The following is a 19,832-nucleotide window of genomic DNA, read 5'->3' as shown; positions in this document are numbered from 1 at the left end:
AATTAATATAATAAGTACGGCACTTAATTTGTGATGGGCGTGTTAGTGGCGTTATAGAATAATCCACAATCTTTCAGGAAGGAACGTGAGATCTTACATACAGTGTTTGTAGGTCTGTGGAGTAGAACGTTGCATGGCGAACGTTGCTATTAGTAAATGAGGGATTATGATGCTATTAGTGTTAGGAAAAAATGCATCGGATGGAAATTGCTTGGTTTCGAGGGGGCATTAATCTGATGTTAGTAGCTTTTTATTTTTGTAGGTGGACGCGTGAAGGATATATGAAGGTCAACTTCATATGTCCTTTTAATAAGCAATTTTATTAAGCAATTTTCATCTAATGCATTTTTTCCTAACACCAATAGCAGCCGAGTTATTCAGGTGACCTGTTTATAGTGTCCCACCCTGTACATAAATTTCAATCTGTGAGTGTCATGTATAAGACATTGCCATAAGACATGATCTATATCCTGTGTCTCATGTCCACATGAACACAGCCAGGGTTATTTACCACATTGATTTTAGCTAAAGAGAAGTTATTGTATAGATATACTATCTTTAGTAGAGCACGTATTATAATAGGAGCCGCACAAAGTCTAAATAAAATCAGTCTCGTAATTTCCAAAACGGAACATGTACCATAGTTACTTTTAAGGTTCGGTAGGTTTAGTATTAATAACGAAGATATTTACGTGTCCCCATTTAAATCTCCCTGTACACAATTTCGGAGAAAATAAAGTGAAGTATAATATTTTTTGTAGAGACAGTTTCGACGGAGTAAAATGAAAGTCGCAGGAATAACAGACTCGATGAAGCGAAACCGCGAGTAATCTGATATCACGTGGTTCACGGTATTGTACTCGGTCTTGCGTAAACTCCGTGGCTCAATAATAAAGTCTTTTGTAATGGGAGATAAACATTCATAAGCTGTTTAGGATACGAGACCAGATAATTCCAGCCGAAACTTCTGTAAACCCATCTTTATTCAAATGTCCTTAAGCAAGTCAATACCTAACACGATTAGTTGACTATCTTCGCTACTGTCTACTATCACGCTACATTAAGCATGCTGAAGCGGTGAGATGCAGTTAAAAAATCGAGTTATAGATTTTTCGTTACAAAATGTATGCACATAAACCATACTTGGTTTAAAGCATTAAATAAATAATAATAAAATGTATGTACTGCAAGGGTACTTACAAAAACACATGTGTAATGTAAGACTCTGAAATACAGGTTTTGCACTCCAACTTCACCTTTTTGAAAGTCAAATACATACACCCTTTTGCAAATAAAGTATTTTAAAGTAAGTTTTTGTAAAAAGATCAAATCAAGTGTAAATTAACTGTTAAGAAATTCAAAATTTTATTTATTGCAAAGATGTACGTCAAACACTTATTTAAAAGTAATTACTAGGCTGCGGATCTTCATGCAAAATAAAAATTGTCTGCATCGATTGCAAGAAATAGAAACTAACTTGAATGTTATTTCTTCCCTTAATGATTTTAAAAGAGGAGAAATCATGTATTGACATCTTCAATTTTTAAAATTTTTCAAGAATTTTGAATTTCATCTTCTCAATTTTACTGTAAATGCATAATTAAGATCCGCAGTCTAATAATTACCAATTCATTAACTTTGTAATGTATGAAAACTGTGTGTAGATTTATATAGTCATTGTAGCCATTTTCTGATCAATACATTTTAAAAATGAAAGTACATATGTTTCCCTCACTGTAATGACACCGTTCACGTATGTTTATTATAAATAAATATATAATTTAATCTAAATAAATAAGTAATTAATTTTCAATATTTTTAATGGGTGAAATTGATTTGTAAAAGAGTGAAATTGATTTACAAAAAGGTGAAATTGATTTGCATGGGATTGAATTTGACTTGCAAAAACGAGTGAATTTGGAGTGCAAAACCTATATAAATTGAAATTACATTCAATTGTGTTCAATCTTGCATTTCATGATTTTTTAATCATTTTTCGGGACTACAGAGGCACCAAATTCTGCAGTTTAACTGCACAATAGACACAATACAATCAAATGAATTGTTTAAAAAGGCTGTATACATGTATTTCATGTGGCAGTAAATGAAAAAGAGATTTTTTAACAAAACTGTACGTACAATGTATACATACTCCCATAGAATATAGTAATGTAAACAATTTTTTAATAGTGTTGTATGGTAATCTACTGCAATGCAATGTAATAATTTAAGACTAATTGATCAACGTATCTGTGTCAAATTTGGTCATCAACATGTCCAAAACTTACACACAAATAACAAGAATAAAACACACTGCAGATGATGTAATCATTAATTTCTTGAAATACTTTGCCACCATGCTTAGAAATATTTTTCCAGAATTAAATGAAGAAGATTAGAAAGTCTTCTTTCTGAGCTCCAAAAAAGTGATTTTTTATCAACTATGAATGCATCATTATGTAAAACCCTCAACACCTTTCTCGAAGATCTTTTTCAACGAATATTCCATGAAGCTATCGCGGGGAGTGTTCAATCGACCTTTTTTAAATTTGAAAAGGCCACGTCGTTGGCCACGGAAACCCGGCGAGTATTATAGGATTACGAGAGGACCCCATGCCATGTAACTCGGTGCTCTACGGAGTCAAACTCACCATAGATCCTCCGCTATAGCAAGTCAATATTTTCTGAAACCACACGACCTATAAGATAGCTCCACAAATTCCTTTCGCGCAAACTGGTGCGATGGGTAAGCGTACGGGAAGAAGGTTTCCTGTCCGTTTCATTTATTCGAAACATGGTGTCGTGGTGTATCCGCGGCGCGTGTTCTTGAAATTGAAACTGGGGAAACAGTTCCTATACGATCGAGGGAATCGCGCAAGAAACGGAATTGAATCGGAATATCGTTAGCTTTCGGCCACGAGCGCGAACAGATGCTCTCTTGTCAGATATGTTCGGAAAGTTAGGGGTCGTCGCGTGTGAAACTTGGAGAGGAGGTTGTCTAATGCATAAACAATGGTCGCACCAAATGGCTGCAGCTATGCTCTTTGTTTGGTTGACTTGTCGCTATTATAACTGAACTGTGTGTCTTGTGGTCTCAGTGATTTTGAATAATACCGGAGTTCAAGGTTCGAAAAGCGTGTATTTTAGCTTCGCTTAGCACAATTAGTAAACGAATTTTCATAGAACTTCTTTTTCATCTAGTAGTACTAGAAATTTTCACTCTAGTAGTATTTATGGTTGGCATTTTGTTGGGTGGGCCTCCGTTGCAATATTGGTTGGCAAACCGTTATAAATGTCGCCTTTTTAAGTAGGTAGGGCAACAATTATGGCCAACGTCACTATTGTACAAACGACCAACTGGGCCAGCCAACATATTCTGATCGGGTAAATTTTCCTCTACAGCAGTGGTCCCCAACCCCCGGTCCGTGGATCAAATGGTACCGGGCCGCCCAAGGAACATTAAATACAATTAAATTAAAATTATTAAATCAGAACAATCTGAAATATAAACAATCTTCATGAGCACACTGCCCATTGCTTTTTCCTTGGAAAATGGAAAAATTAAAGAAATAAATAAATTCCAAGGGTGCACACAATAAAACTTGAGTGGGTCAACCATTGCGCGACAATAAAAAATTGCGAATATATGTATGTACAGTGGGTGTACAAAGTATTCGTACACCTTTTAACAACTAATAACTTTTCAATAATTGTACCAAACGACCTGACTTTTTATACTCAATTAGAAGCATTGGTTTACGAAATGATATGCAAAGAAGACTTTCCAAAAATTATAATTTACAAGGTTACATACAAAAATAAAAAAGGCATTTTTTAAAACTTTTTTATTTGGGTCCTAAATGAAAATTTAAAATATATGTTTTGTAGATTTATGTTAGTTATACACATGCTGAAAATTTTGTTGAAATTGATTAACGATACACACGAGCTACAAGCGGTTAAAAATGGTGAAAATCGTAGTTTTTCACGACTTTTCATAAATTTCTGCTTAAAATCCACAGAATCGTACATATTTCGATGCGTGTCGTCTTTTCCTGTGTCAAACGATTTCGATGAAATTTTCAACATGTGTATAAATAACATAGATCTACAAAACAAATATTTTAAATTTTCATTTAGGACTCGAACAAAAAAGTTTTAGAAAATGCCTTTTTTATTTTTGCATGTAACCTTTTAAATTATAATTTTTGGAAAATCTTTTTTGCATATCATGTCGTAAACTAATGCTTCTAATTGATTATAAAAAATCAGATCGTTTGGTACAATTATAAAAAAAGTCGTTAGATTTTGAAAGGTGTACGAATACTTTGTACACCCACCGTATATCCATAAATAAGAAAACAAACAAGTCGATTTGGAATATGATAATTAACAAGTTGTTAGTTGTAGCAACGTTCCTAACGTCTGTAAGACGTACGATATTTAAATGTTGGCAAACATTGGTTGAGCCAATGTAGTATCATTTTATAATAGTAGGTCCAACGTAGGATATTTGTTGACAAATTGACATAAATTTTCGTCGTAGGCCCCATGCGGATTTGTAGACGAAACCATATCCCAAGGAAGTGCCAACCGTTTGCCACCGTTAACCAATCATAAATGCTACTAGGGCAGGCCTAGTTAGTACCTATTTATTGGTTTTAATACAATTACTTACGTTTGTAATAGACATCTTTCTGAAGCTTTTAAATACCAACATGAAGGTTGATTTTTTAATCTTTGCACCATTGCCGACACACCCGTGTAACCCGTCAGAAATGACTCTCGCCCCCGAATGTAGTAACCGTTTGAAACGCATTTTCGCACGGGCTTATGAAAACACGGGAACGTCTGTCGGAGTGTACTCGGCCATATAAGCATAACAATAAACCTCCCGTGGCATACGGAAGCAGAGAGAGAGAGGCATTCCTGAGCCCTCAACCAGAGGTTCGTGCACGGCCATCCTTTCCTATTCAGGCCGCGCGCACGCACCACCTCGTTGGGTTCGAGCTCCCTCTGGAAAATGTAACCATCTAATGCACAGAAATCTCATTCGAGCGAACCAGGGGGTGCGGTAACGCTTCCAGGGAAGCCGCCGGTTACACGAAAGCTCCTGCCTATATTGTTAATTGTACGGACTCTCGTGGCGAAATGCGCCATTGTTATTCTTATCGCCGGCCCGCGGTACAAACTTCATCGTTCCGCGGACGCCGAGACGAACACAGCCCGTCAATGGCTCCAGGATCGCCTCGTGGTATGCCACGATTCTGCCTCCATTTATGCCCGCCAATCTACAACAATTAATATGCGATCTGTTCATTGTCGAATCTAGATCGTTACAGGCTGTGAGCGTCGAATATGGTTTAATATTTAATGATATATTACATGTCAGAAAGACACGGATTTAATTTAGTCGACATTCGCAGGACGATAATTTTTATAGACAACTAGCTTTTGCCCGCGGCTTCGCTCGCACAGAAAACCGTTTAATGCCCTCGGAAATTGATATTGTTTCTCCATATAAAACCTTTTAACCCCCCATTCACCCCTATAGAGTTTTAATTTTATGTCATGCCGCAATCTTAGATTTCAAAACCCCTTTTCACCCCCTTAGGAATCAATTTTTTAAAATGCCGAAACAGGTGTTTGATTAATTATATCAAAGAGCATTAAGACCAAGTATGAAGTAAATCCGACCACGAACAAAATATTCCTCATACAAACGTTGCAACCCCTTTTCACCCCCTTGGGGGTTCAATTTTTTAAAATGCCGAAACAGGTGTTTGATTAATTATATCAAAGAGCATTAAGACCAAGTATGAAGTAAATCCCCCCGACCACGAACAAAATATTCCTCATACAAACGTTGCAACCCCTTGTCACCCCCTAGGGGTTGAATTTTTTAAAATGCCGAAATAGGTGTTTGATTAATTATATCAAAGAGCATTAAGACCAAGTACGAAGTAAATCCGACCACGAACAAAATATTCCTCATACAAACGTTGCAACCCCTTTTCACCCCCTGGGGATGGAATTTCGAAATATCCTTTCTTATCCCTTGTATAGATTATAAGGGAAACCTCTGTGCAAAATTTCAGCTTTCTAAGTCCAAGGGTTTAGCCTGGGCGTTGATAGGTGAGTCAGGACTTCGCTTTTATATATATAGATTCATACGGATCGGAAATCTTTCTAAGAATTTCTCATTGATCAGTTGTAACTTATTATTAAACTACGGATTTTATGCATTTATGACAAAATTAGGTACGTACAATTTAACCCAGTGAACATATTAAAAAGATTTAAGAACATCAGTGTATTAATTTCAACTGTATGAGATAATTAGAAGAAGAACAAATTTTCTACATGACCCCTGTTGTCTTTTGCAATTGATGTAGAAATTTTTAGTTTTGCATAAAAATCTGCAGTCTACTTATTATCAAACTACGGATTTTATGCATTATATTATAACTAGACAGCGGATCTTTATGCACTTACGACAAAAATGAGTAGGTGTCATTTAGAACTGTAAAAACATTAGAAGAATTTAAAAATACTGTTACATTATTTTCAACCTAATAAACATATTAAGAAAGAAAATAAATTTCTATTTCACTCCAGTATCTTGTAATTCAAGTAGAACATTTTTATTTTGCATAAAGATCCGCTGTTTAATTATGACAAACGTGTATGAATGGTAAACGAAACTGTAAAGACATCAGAAGAATTTAAGAATCTTGTTACTTTCTTCTCAGCTTCTTAAAATGATTGGAGGAAGAATAATATGCAATCAACTTGGTGCATTCTATTTTGCATAAAAATTCATATACGTTCCGATACGTTCAATAAGCATTTCTTAAGTGTCGTCGAAAATCGTTTTGTGTACCACCGGAAAGCCTCTGCTAAGATTCTTCCCGGCACATTTATACGACTAGCCTAAGTCTTTACGGTAAGTCAGCTAGCAGAATCGATTCCGTCGTGCCGTCTTTTAATCACTTCGTTCGTCCAAGGTCGTTATAAAACTCGGTTGACTTTTCAAGCCGCGGGAAATTTTTCTCTTGGTCATTTCTTAGCTAAATGGATTATCCGAGCTTCAGCAGAACCTGCCAACTCCGTCTACAGGCACTTAGAGTACTTTCGAGTGGAGTAGCCATTCATGAAGTACCTCAGTCATTCAATCTGTACGGCCAACGAAAAGAGAGAAGGAGAAATCACTACCAAAGGTAAACGATTCACAGACAAATTCCGACGCCGCCTTTATGGCACTTCATCCGCCGGAAGTGCTCAGAAGCTCGGCTGACGGGTTCAACCACGAAAATAGGGCAACTTGGGAATTACAGGCTCTCGCGAATCGAATTATTATCACAAAATGCTTTCTGAGTGAACATTACACAAACTACTTATCAAAAATTTCGAGATTTTCAAGAATTTCGAGAACCCGAATTAGCTTTATTGAATGGGACAAAACCGATATGACGATGTTGTTGAAAATGGGCGACCTAATCGATGTAGTCTCGAAACGTACAGTATTTTATCGATATAAGTCCCCAACGTCGCACAGTGGTCCGGTAGCTCGCTTTTTGTGGCCAAAACTATTGTAGCGTTATTTCAAGGTTTAATGTTATATTATTATAGGTCGTTGGATTCGTCTTGATACCAGTTAGAATATTATGAAGTAAAAAATATATGTTAATATTTAAAACATTGAGGTAACCTTCATTTTTTATTTAAAAAAAGAGATTTTTCCTCATCTTTTTGTATTGAATGTTATGGAACTTTCACTAATACATTCGTGGCATTTTTCTAATGCAAAATGATACCAAATATGATATAATTCCGATGATGTTTACTTGTGTAATGAACGATGAAAGTTTTCGACGCAAAGCAGGACAGCGTATGGGAAAGAAAGAAACGCAGAGAGTCGCAGCGCGCCGGCACAGTTTAAAGAACTTCCCATACGCTGTTACTCCTTGCGTTCGAAACTTTCATCGTCCATTACACAAGTAAATATCATCGGAATTATATCATATTTCGTATCATTTTGCATTAGAAAAATGCCACGAATATGTTGGTGAAAGTTCCATTTTAAAAATAATGAAAAATAAAGAAGTTCTGACATTCGGATTAGTGTGGTCTCACAGCCCCTCAATTGGGGGGTACATCCCGTAGTAGTGGGGATAGTTCCGAGACACTTATCGGCCAGACATTTGGAACATTTATGGATAAAATACTGTACTTCTTAAAATTTTCAAAATTCTCGAGAATCCCGGTATGTTCGACTCCTAAAATTGCTTCGGGACCCGTCCCGATCCCGGAAAAATTTCTCAACCCGATATTTTCAGGATCACGCACACCTCTATTGTCTACGTTTTTCATTCGGAAACTCAAAACAATAAAACGAAGGTGCATTTCGTCTGTTCGGAGCTATACAGTACAATACCTCAGGGCTTAAAGTTAGTATATGGTTCATTTAATGCAAAAGTGATGTAAGTCGATTTTGAACAAGGTGAATAGGGTAATAACTCAAGATATAACTTTATAGAAGCTTCCGTAAAGGAGACGTAGCTTTCTTTGACGTTATTGCATTTTACAGAACTTCTTATAAGGCGCACCTCAGGAGCCAAAGTTTTTCGGCTTACATCGCTTTTGCATTATACGGCGAGCCGTATAGGTCGTTTTTGAATCGACTCACTCTGCTGAGATGACCAGTGAGGACGTCCTGCTCGATATCCGACGTGCACGGTAGGTAGGTTTGCTCTTGGGCACATGTTCGAGGACACTGGAAACCCCATAAGACGTACAGCGCCTGGGGTCCAGCAGGAATCGATTTTGAAAAATATCTGACGTGCTTCAGCTCCTATTATTCCGGGTGAAATATCCGGATCCCGTCCCGTCGCACAACTATTCTGGTTATTTTTATTCTTGTCCATAAATGTCCGTGTAAGGGCCGGGAGGATTTCGGAATTAAGCTCCCGACGAAATATGTACTCGGCGCGACCTGCATTCCCAGCCGCTTTTTGTTGCAACCCAGTGAAAAATAATGCGAAAGTTACGGGCCGGTGGAGAGATAAGACGGCGAGGAGGAGGATGGCGCAACGGTATCTCGTTTCGTTTATGCGTCGTTAACGTTTGCTTCGCACCAGAAATCTCGGCCTCGAATTCTGATCTATAATGTATGCACAGGAGAGGACAGTGTGCGGCCCGAGTCTATAAATTCAGGCGAGGTGTTTAACGGTACTGCTTCGTAGACCTTGCACGCCGAGGAACGAGGTACACAGAGGATGAGAGGAAAATGAGATTCGACTGCGTTATGCGCAACTTCCTATATCGCGTTACCGTAACCGTTCCCGATGAATGTGTACCCTGGCATGCATTGTTAACACCGGCTTGTATCTAGCCCCTGCGAGACCCGTGCACACCGCCGCTAATGATCAAGGGGGCCGACAGTTTCTTTCGCGTTACTGTTTCGGAATAATTTTAACCCGCGTTATGATAAGTAGCACACTCCATATATGTACTTTAACACGCTGCTGCACGAATTCGGTCTGTGTTGTTTTCTCTTGAAATTACTTAATAACCCTCATCCGTCCCTTGTGTCAATTCGACACATTTTTCACGTAAAGGATCATGTTATCATGTCGTTTGGACAATAATTAATAGGAAACTTTGTGATTTTACTTACAATTATTTCGTTTCCGACCAGAATCGCCAGATTAAAATTTTTCCCCTCGATTTCCCTGATCTGGCGACTCTATTTCCGACACAGAGAAGTTGGAAGTATTTATTCAAAGGTTGGCACATACAGTGAGCTACGAAAGTATTTGAACGCACTTTAAAACAGTATAACTTTTTTATAATTGTACCAAACGATCTAATGTTTTGTAAGCCATTAGAAGCATTGGTTTACTAAATGATCTGCAAAAAAGATTTTCCAAAGATTACAATTTACGAGGTGGCAAGCGAAAATAAAAAAAGGAATTTTTTAAAACTTTTTTATTTGAAAATTTCAATGAAAATTTCATGAAAATTTAAAATATATGTTTTATATTATAGATCAGAGTTGGGCAAAAATTTAATCAACGATTGACGAATAAATTTCTACTTCAACCGTTAATCGCAATTAAGCGATTAAATACTTATTAATCGTTAATTTAATACCTATTAATCATTAATTGGGAATAACGGTTTTTCTACTTTAGTCGTTAATTGCGATTAACGATTACATTCCTTTCAATTGTAATCGTCAATCGGATAATTGATTAATGATTAACTGCTGATACTTTGAAATGAAATATGGAATCAAAACTGTATGAATACTGAAGAAAGTGTAAACTGAGTTTTTGTTGACATATATTTCTGTCATTTATCCATCTCCGCTCTCTGCCTTTATCTCCCTCCTTATTACAATTTATGGATAGACCGTATGGCGATTAACTTCATCAATCGATGGAATCAATCGCCGATTTTTCAATAATTACTGTTTTCAATAAAATCTTTTCAAACAATTCAATCAATCTTGACTAAAATATTAATCGATTAATTAGTTACACACATGCTGAAAATTTCATCAAAATCGATTAACATACCCAAGAGCTACAAGTGGTTAGATGTGGTGAAAATCATAGTTTTTTGCGGACTTTTGGTCAGTTTCTGCTTAAAATCCACAGATTCTTATATCTTTCGATGAGTGTCGTTTTTTTCTGCGTCAACCGATTTCGACAGAAATTTTCAGCATATATGTATAACAAACATACATCTACGAAACGTACATTATAAATTTTCACTACGGGGTCTAATAAAAAAGTAATAAATGGTGCCTCTTTTACTTTCTCATGTAATTCTTAGCAGTTGCAATTTTTTCAAAATTTTTTTTGCACGTCATTTGGTAAATCAATTCTTCTAATTGCTAAAAAAAAAGTCAGGTCATTTGGTCCGATCATAAAAAAGTTATACTATTTTAAAGTGCGTTCAAATACTTTCGTGGTTCACTGTACATAAAACCTGCAGTTTATTAATCATGCCAATGCGGACCTGGTCACGGAGAAATCTACTAGAGTACTGAAGTGACACCTAGAATTTCAGATACAATTTTCATATCATTCCTGATTCCTAGCATTTTATGCAATTTCTGAAATAGAGGATCAACTCGAGCTTTGGAATAATTGATTAAAAATAAACACACCAAAGTAACATCTAACAATTATCATGCAACATCAAAACAGGATGAATTTAAGTATCTAAATGACTGGTGGTGCTGACATAAAGGATAAATTCGGCTTTCGAAATGACTTTCTAAATAACACTCATGCTCGCTAGCTTCTTGCCGAGCTCTGACAAATACTCGTTGCATGAATTCTCGATGTTTTTTCCATAACTAACACAAACTTTCTGCAGCTCTCCGGCTTCTACGTATATCTCTCATTCACCTAGCGTTCTGCGCTTATTTGCTATAACAAATACTCCTCCACCGTACCCAGCTTTTGGAACCTCCGCTTACAGACATTCATCTACATCTACTCGTTGATTTATGACGTTCAGTCTGGTTCTCGACAAATATTCTTTTCCACGAAAAACACTACAGTAGTCTTCACGAAAATATTTCACACGTATTTTTTTTTTATTGAATCATCATTCATATCGGAGACATCAGAGTGACGTGATCGAATACTATGGAATCTAGTTCAACTTAACAACTCAACATTTCCGCATTTATAAAATATATTAATCCATTAGCAATTTAACTCTGGTCACTGGTTAAAAAGTACAATCTAACAATTTTCTGATGAAAAGGATTTTATTATTATTAAAAATATTTGTCTGTCAGAAAAATGTAAAACATGTGATAAATTATGCAACACCTGATGCTCTTCAGGATAAAATTTTGAGGTCTGCAATAAAAATCTTAAACAGAATTTGGTACTGTATAAATCTTCATATACCCAGAAATATTTTTAACTATAGATATAAAATAAAACTATATATTCCTCTTTAAAGTGTTAATACCACGGCAGTAGTTTTACTTTGGCGATTTTTTTTATTATTTCACGTGGGAAACCTGTAAAAGAAGCGCCACGTTGAGTGGTACAAAGAAACCACTCGTAGAATGAACAGAGCCGCGATTATTCGGGCAAAAAGCACTGGAAAATCGTGCGAAACCGCTTTAGCTGGATGAATGTTTTCTGAGCGGCAATTTATGACGGGAGTAATACCCTATATCTCGGCTGCACAATTGAAAAAGCGAAAATGGAACAGAAATATTTAAACAAACAACTGTCGCACGATCAAGTACTGTAGAATCCGGTTGACCCGAAGTTTAACTGAGCCGTTTATTTTGGAAGTGATATTTAAGAGTTTGTTTTTTTCAATAAAATTAAAAATATACGTATAGAATACCGATGTGTCACATTGTTTAAGCGTATCTAAGAGAGTTAAATTTACAATTTCTATTAAAATAATAGCAATTATTATGTGCATAATATGGAGTTAAGCCACTTTCAAAATTAACAACTAGATTTGTTATAATATTTGAAAGAGCCCTAGTCCACTCACATAAATAATTAAATAATTAATAAGACATAATTTGAAATGCTTCTAATTGAAAACACAATACTCTCTCTATTTATTTTATATTTCTTCACAACACTTCAAAAACACAAATTATGCAATTCAGAAACCTTCTAACTATACAGGCTGCGGCACAAATTAGTCCCCACGATTTTTCAACCCCTTCGGATGGTTGATTCCCAAACTTGATCACTATTTAACCGACAAGAAATTACAGTTTTTTAAATTAAAAAGAAATCGATTTTCAACAAAAAAATCAAGGTCTCTGTCATATCTTTACATGGAATTGGGTATTTTTAACTTCATAATATTGTAGGCGACGTCGAAACGAATTCAACGACCTTCTATACGATGACTTTCAGATGACCTTGAAAGAAAATATCGCCATGAATCAATTGCCAGAATATTTGAAATAATTCTACGGTACGTAATAGCAACGCCTCGCATTTAGAAGTAAACAATAAAACGTAAACATTGCTTCAGAACTTAACTCGCAAAAAACCAAATTTATACGGAGCCAAATTGACAACACAAATGTTAAACATGTACATGTAATTAATTAATAATTAAATTAAATGTCAAGGTTATCTGAAAGTCAACGTATAGCAGGTCGTTGAATTCGTTCCGACGTCGCCTACAATATTATGAAGTTAAAAATACCCATTTCCATTTAAAGATACGACAGCGACCTTGATTTTTTGTTGAAAATCGACTTTTTTTTTCATTTAAAAAATTGCAATTTCTTGTCGGTTAAATACTGATTAACTTTGGTAAGAAACACTTTTCTGTCCGACCATCCGGAAGGGCTGAAAAATCGTGGGGACTAATGTGTACCGCACCCTGTATAAATTACATAACAATTAACTGCTCATCTGCATTTTTTGTGTATGCGGGAGGGATGTGAAGAAGTGCGGTGGTATACAGGGTGGGCCGGAAATCGTAGTACGACCGGGCAGGTGGCGATTCTACATGCAAAAATAAGTCGATAAAAAAGGAATAACATTTTTTCATTTGGCAGCTCGTTTTCGAGATAATCGAGTTTAAAGTTCCGCCAGGGTCGCGTGCTTTAGTATATGCAATAAGTAGAATTGGTTGATCATGGTCAGACGCGTCAGACAATTCCTATGCAGTAGCACGCGTAATCGTTGCATTTTCAAACTCGATGTTATTCCTTTTTATCGACTTATTTTTGCATGTAGAATCACCCCTTGCCCAGTTGCACTACGATTTCCGGCCCACCCTGTATATCGTAGTAAGTGCGTCATGTCCTTGTATTTCGCTGTCGTAAGTCGTCTTACATTTACAGTGGCTCACGAAAGTATTCGAACGCCCTTTAAAACAGTATAACTTTTTTATAATTGTAACAAACGACCTGATTTTCTATAATCAATGAGAAGCACTGGTTTATGAAATGATATGAAAAAAAGATCTTCCAAAAAATTATAATTTACAAAGTTACATGCAAAAATAAAAAAGGCATTTTCATAACTTTTTTATTAGGGCCCTTAATGAAAATTTAAAATATATGTTTTACGTAACTTGAACGTACTGTCGACGACTGCTATAGAAGAGCTTCCTGCCAGTCAATAAACAAACTCGTATTTTCTTTCACGTTACAGAAAATAAATTCGCGGATGATCGACTCGCAGCATATCGTCATAATCCTCATCGTCTTCTCCCTGATCCTCTTCGGCATGAGTTTCGCCTTCGTTTTCAACTGCGTGAGGAAGCTAATCCGGGATCATCGAATCATTCGGGTAAGTGGATCCTCCACCGACAGTCACCTTGCCTCGTAACCGTGTCAATCTACTGGAAAATTGACACGATACACGATTAAAAGTTTCGGATAATCACCCGCTGGCTACGGTGCCATCTGCAGCCAGTAGCATCGGAGGCGTTTCTAATTCTTCGATCGAAAACTTCAATCTAACTCTTCAACGACGATGTCTGTGCACTGACCAATGCTGGGCAGAAAGCATTTCAAAGAATATTCGAATGACAAATATATTACCAACTTATAATTTATTTTGTTCCAATTCGAAATGTACTTAAACAATATATTGTTAAGTACAATATAAATGTACTTAATATTGTATTCGATTGTTACGTCATTACTACACTGCGGATTTGATGCATTTATGACAAAAATGGGTGGATGTAATTTAAAACAGTAAAATCATAAAGACATTTAAGAACGTCCATATGTTATTTTCTATTTATTACAATTTTTATTTTGCATAAAGATCCACAGTCTAGTCACTGCAAAATACTTCTATCGAATACATATGTACATCGGTTGACGAACACATTGGCATTTTGTATTTAATCATGCTATGGAATATGAAGTACTTGTGTAATTTGTATTTAAGAGTTAATCGTTAAACTTTACTGGCTATCACTCATAAACATAACGTTTCTTCGATTAACGTCTGACACTCTAATATCGAGTCTAAAATCTACTAAACATATATACCATTCATCTCGAATAACCGAAATTAAATTTCAATTCTCTGTAATCGATATTTAACCATTATTAAAAATACAGTAATTAGAAATGCTGTATCTTCTAGGAAATTACAAACAACACAAAAATTCGAGTCATCCGAGGTGCGAAGAAAATCGTAGTACAAGCGGTTAAACTAAAACACCGTTCCCAATAGAAATATCTAGCTGTGTATTTTGCCTCCTGTGCAACAAAATCGTAATTCGAGAGCGATTTTTCGCGTTGTCAGATCTTCTTGTTATTTCTGTTTTAAAAAGTTCCACGTGCATTGTGCCATCATGCAATGTGAAGCGATTCGACGCGAGGTAGAGTGGAGTAGACTCAAATATTGCTGGGTAGCAATAAATTGACGCATCGAAAAATCACTAGAATCTAAACGCTTTTTTTGCGCTACGCACGATTCGCCCACTGACGCGGCGCTGGAATTTCAATTACGTAGCGAACGTATGAGATTTCGATTCAATTCACGGGCCGGACTTGTCACGTACAGTTGTACGTGCCTAACATTTACGCAACACCGGGGAAAACTGATAACACACAATACGAAATGAGCCCACGGTTCGTTTCATCCATTCACGCGGGACAAAACGTGGAAAATTGAAGTCGGTCGAGTCACAGGCGACTAGCATAGATCTGATAGACGGTAACATGGAAATAACAATTAATTCGCTGCCGCCATTTTTCGCTAGTTTCGAACGTATTTACGTTCTTTTTGCCTCGATGAAGGGAACAATTACCTTTGATATGCCCTTTGATCGACGCCGGGCGCAAACACGAGATGCTTGTCGGTAAAAATCAAATATTGGACACTGAATGCTGATCAGTGCTCATCATCGTATAAAATGTTGAAAGGCTGAATAGATTACACGGTACTTTTCACAATTTAATTGCAACCATTGTTAAATCGAATCAAAACCTTACGTGTTTACTTTTTTCTACATACTTTCCAATGTACCTTTATGACATTAACGTTGATCGTATTAGACCTTTGTACAGGGTGTATAAAAAATATTGGTCATCCGTCCTAGGGGTGAATCTACACCTGTGGATCGGTGGACATTTGTAAAAGAAACTTTCCTGAAAAATGTTCATACCAAAGAAAAGTTTGACAGGAACCATATGTCGTAAACGAATAGTTATTAAGATACGTATAAACTGTTGAAGTGTTTGCAAAATTTGTTTGTGTGGAGTTATATGAATCCCAACAAAAACATTTTGTAAACAGGAGCCGAGTTCTTATGGCCGTAAAAAGTTGTGAGATCAAACACAATACGGCCAAGTTCGTTAGCTGAGAAATACATCTTGCAATACTGAAAAAAGCGTTTGTAAAAATTAGTTTAAAAGAACGCTATTTTATTTTTAAAGAGATGCACGAAGGGCTGAATAATTCAAACTTGGCCGCTACCTAACACCTTTTATGGCTATTGATTTAAAAAGTAACGTCCCTTTAAATTTTGTTCGCTCGAGGCGCTCACACGATTATATGTTCTATCCCTTCGACACAATCAGGTGGACGGAAGTAGTAGGATTTTGTCTAAATGTATAACTTCACACAATCAAATTTTGCAAAAGCTTCAACAGCTTCTATCTCAATAACTGTTTGTTTACGACATATGGTTCCTTTCAAACTTTATCTCGATCAATTTTCTTTGGCATTAGCAATTTTGTGGCAAGTTCCTTTTATGAATCTCCACCGATCCAGATGTGTAGATTCACCCCTAGGACGGATGACCATTACTTTTCGTACGCCTTGTACAAACAGCTAATGATTATAACTGACTATTAAAATATTAAAATTTAGATGAATCGTTTGTAGCTCTGAATCATAATGCACCCAAGTCCCGTTATCTAAAGGTTAATATTCATACATCAATTAAAGCTACTTAATTTAAGTATGAAGTTAATCATATTAGATGTTCTGTATTGTTCTAAATAAAATGAAAATATTAATTAACGCTGAAAGCATCGAACTGGACAAAATTGAAGACTACGGATTCTTTATTTTACAATTTCAAGGGGATTATTAATTAAATTCAGTAATTAGAGCGCGTATTACAATAAAAAGATGCATCGAATCCTAACATATGCGCTTTAGTAATTCTTGTAAAAGCTTAATGCTTCTAGTCCCATCTGAATCAAATTAATCTCTACAGTGTGCTTCGAATAATTGTCTTCTCATGTATAAAATCCTCAGTGCATTGGTACATTTGATAATTCCAATTACTGTCGATAGATTGCAACAGTCGAAGAGTTCTAGTAGAAAACACTGTAAGTACCGAGAATTGAAAGATTTTGTTTTCTAATCGAAAAATGTTCTATGTCTTAATGGGAGTACTGTGATATGCAATTTAAGTGGAATTGTCCTTCGTAAGCAATAATTAGTAATGGTAGAAAGTGAAAGCACCGTTTCGTCCAACGTTGTCTCTGTAGAAAACGATGTAAGTGCCAATTCAATCTTAATCACAAAACAACATACCAGATGAACTTCCATTTTATTGAAAAAAAAACACTTCCACAGTATGCTAACAAATTTAAACATCAAATATCAATTTCAAACAAAAATTGTATAGAACGATATTTTTGGTTTCTATATATTCGAGTTAATTTAGAAACAAAACACGCGAGCGTACGTGAGCAGGCAAAAGCAGCGTTTGAAAATTTAAACGAGTGACACAATTCTTTCTCTACATCGAAGCGATAGCACATACAGGGTTGTCTAGAAACACGAATTCCTTTTTCATGGATTTGTACTACTATACTAGTGCAGAAAACAGAAATGCATAGTAATATATTCGGTTTACGGTGTTTCTAATCTCATTTAGCAACAAGAAACGATCCAATTTTGTAAATTATAGGTGTACAAATTTATTCCCAAAAACAAACAAAACAAGCGAAAGTCTTCTATACGTTTACTCTATCTTGCAGGTGACTGATGAAGCCACTAACAAAGTTTACATGCTTCATAAAGGGGTCTATGTATGAATTAATTTGTATATCTAACAATTAAAACTTGTGAAACACGTTTGTCGCTATTGAAAAATTCGATATTTGGCACTTATAGTATTTTCTACAAGTACAGTAATGTCTCGATATATGTGAAAGAGATGTGCACGATATTTGTGAAAAATGTATCCCCACCACGAGAAGTGCAACATGATACGGGATTAAATATATCGTTATTTAACATGTTCGTGAAAATTCCTTAAAGAAATGATCCCTTAATAACATATTTCGGTCCCGAAATGTTCACATGCATCGAGACATTACCGTAGTCTTCAGTTTTTTGAAGAGACAGTGTGAAGAACGCGTTTCAACATTCGTTCGATCGATTCAAAGAGTTCATTTGTCTTCCGCAGGAGCACATCAGGCAGTCGAGAGAGAATCGATTAGACGAGCTCGGTCGGAAGGCGACACCGTGTCCAATCTCGTCTTCGAGAACGGACATTGGCGACCGAGGCAGCGAGTCACCGAGCCTAGAAGTGATGCCCAGCAAGGAGCTTCTGCCACCGACGACTCTGATCGCCCAGGACTACACGAAGGACCTTGTCTTGGAGATGACCTACAACACGCGGGACATGAACGACATCCATCAGAGCAACAACGTCAGCAACGCGACGCAGGAACGGCTGCAGGAGTCGAACGAGGAGCCAGAGACACGGGATAGTTCATGTCAGACGCGCGAGAGCCTGTTCGAGATGCCGCTTGGCTTCACAACTTTCGGCGTGCGGGCACCGAGCTCGCAAAACGGGACCAACCACCTTCATCACCTTCGCCATCACCACATGCACCACCACCAAAGTCCTTCGGAGTCGCGGCAAAGCTCTCAGCCGTCTCAACACAGCGCGCAGCAGTCTTCCGAGCATAGCAGCTCTCAGCAGCCGACCTCTCAATGCTCCGGTTGCAGTCCAGCTTCGAGAGGTCGGGACGGTAGCATGGGCGTCTGTCCAAAGCACAATCCTATCCCAGCACCACCTGGCTGGTCGACACACGAGTCCAGCTATCCACTGCCCCTGCACCAAGGCTCACCGTACACAGAGCCACCGGACTACCCATCGTATCAGCGGTTCCAGAGTCCGCAACCCAACAGGGAAACCAGTGCCTACTGTCAATCTCCTAAGCTAGCGAGACAGGCGACAATCGGTTCCGGCGAGAGATACGGAAGCTCTCTATATGGATCCGTACACGCGTCCAGCAATACGCCGAGCTCGCAGCACTCGAGCACGCCCAAGTGTACCCAGCAGACACCACCCGATCCTAGGTATAGAGCGGAGGCCGTTATAGAGGTCGATCAGAGGCGACCGTTCAGTATAGAGAGCACGAAGAGTGCTCCGGACGTGATCGCGACGCACTGACGCCGGGGTCCTGGGGATTGGGAGCCCTACAAGAGACGCCATCCCCGTCAAACTGTCGCCAATCTGTCTAATCAAAACGATGGAAGCAAGGTGACCGTGGCCACACAGAGCTCGTTGGACGACGACGCGTCGACCAGCTCGACAATCGAGGCCAATTCGTCCTCCTGATCCACGTATACTGGCGGGGTCGATCGGCCCGACCAACTCGGCTACTCGGATCAGGACGATCGAAGGTCTCCGGACAAGTTTGCGCGGGAAGTGGTCCAAGATTCCGGGACGTCCCACGAAACGGCGAAGCGAAACGGCGTAGAACTGACCAAACTGAAGGAGACCGAGTTTCGTGCGAGTGATATCGACGGAACCGGCGGAACGAAGCTGAACCACGTATCCGGACATGGGTCTGCCGGGACAGATGC

The 19,832-nt window shown here is 37.6% G+C and overlaps 1 protein-coding gene across 3 annotated transcripts in view; it reads left to right on the top strand.

Moving 5' to 3' along the window:
* Positions 1 to 19,596, top strand: part of Neto (Neuropilin and tolloid-like) — a 237,917-nt gene extending 218,321 nt beyond the window's left edge. For 2 of the 3 annotated variants that reach the window (XM_076447132.1, XM_076447133.1), the window contains 2 exons: positions 14,181 to 14,318; positions 18,421 to 19,596. In XM_076447132.1, coding sequence (XP_076303247.1) covers positions 14,181 to 14,318; positions 18,421 to 19,416 — 1,134 coding nt within the window. In that variant the 3' untranslated portion in view covers positions 19,417 to 19,596. The remainder of the gene's footprint in view (positions 1 to 14,180; positions 14,319 to 18,420) is intronic. The other variant, XM_076447134.1, reaches the window with a different exon arrangement.
* The last annotated feature ends 236 nt before the right edge of the window (positions 19,597 to 19,832 follow it).

The sequence above is a fragment of the Lasioglossum baleicum genome, chromosome 2 (genome assembly GCF_051020765.1).
Source record: "Lasioglossum baleicum chromosome 2, iyLasBale1, whole genome shotgun sequence".
Classification (NCBI taxonomy): Eukaryota; Metazoa; Arthropoda; class Insecta; order Hymenoptera; family Halictidae; genus Lasioglossum; species Lasioglossum baleicum.
Note: the sequence above shows the minus strand (reverse complement) of the source record. Positions and strands in the feature narration are given on the sequence as shown.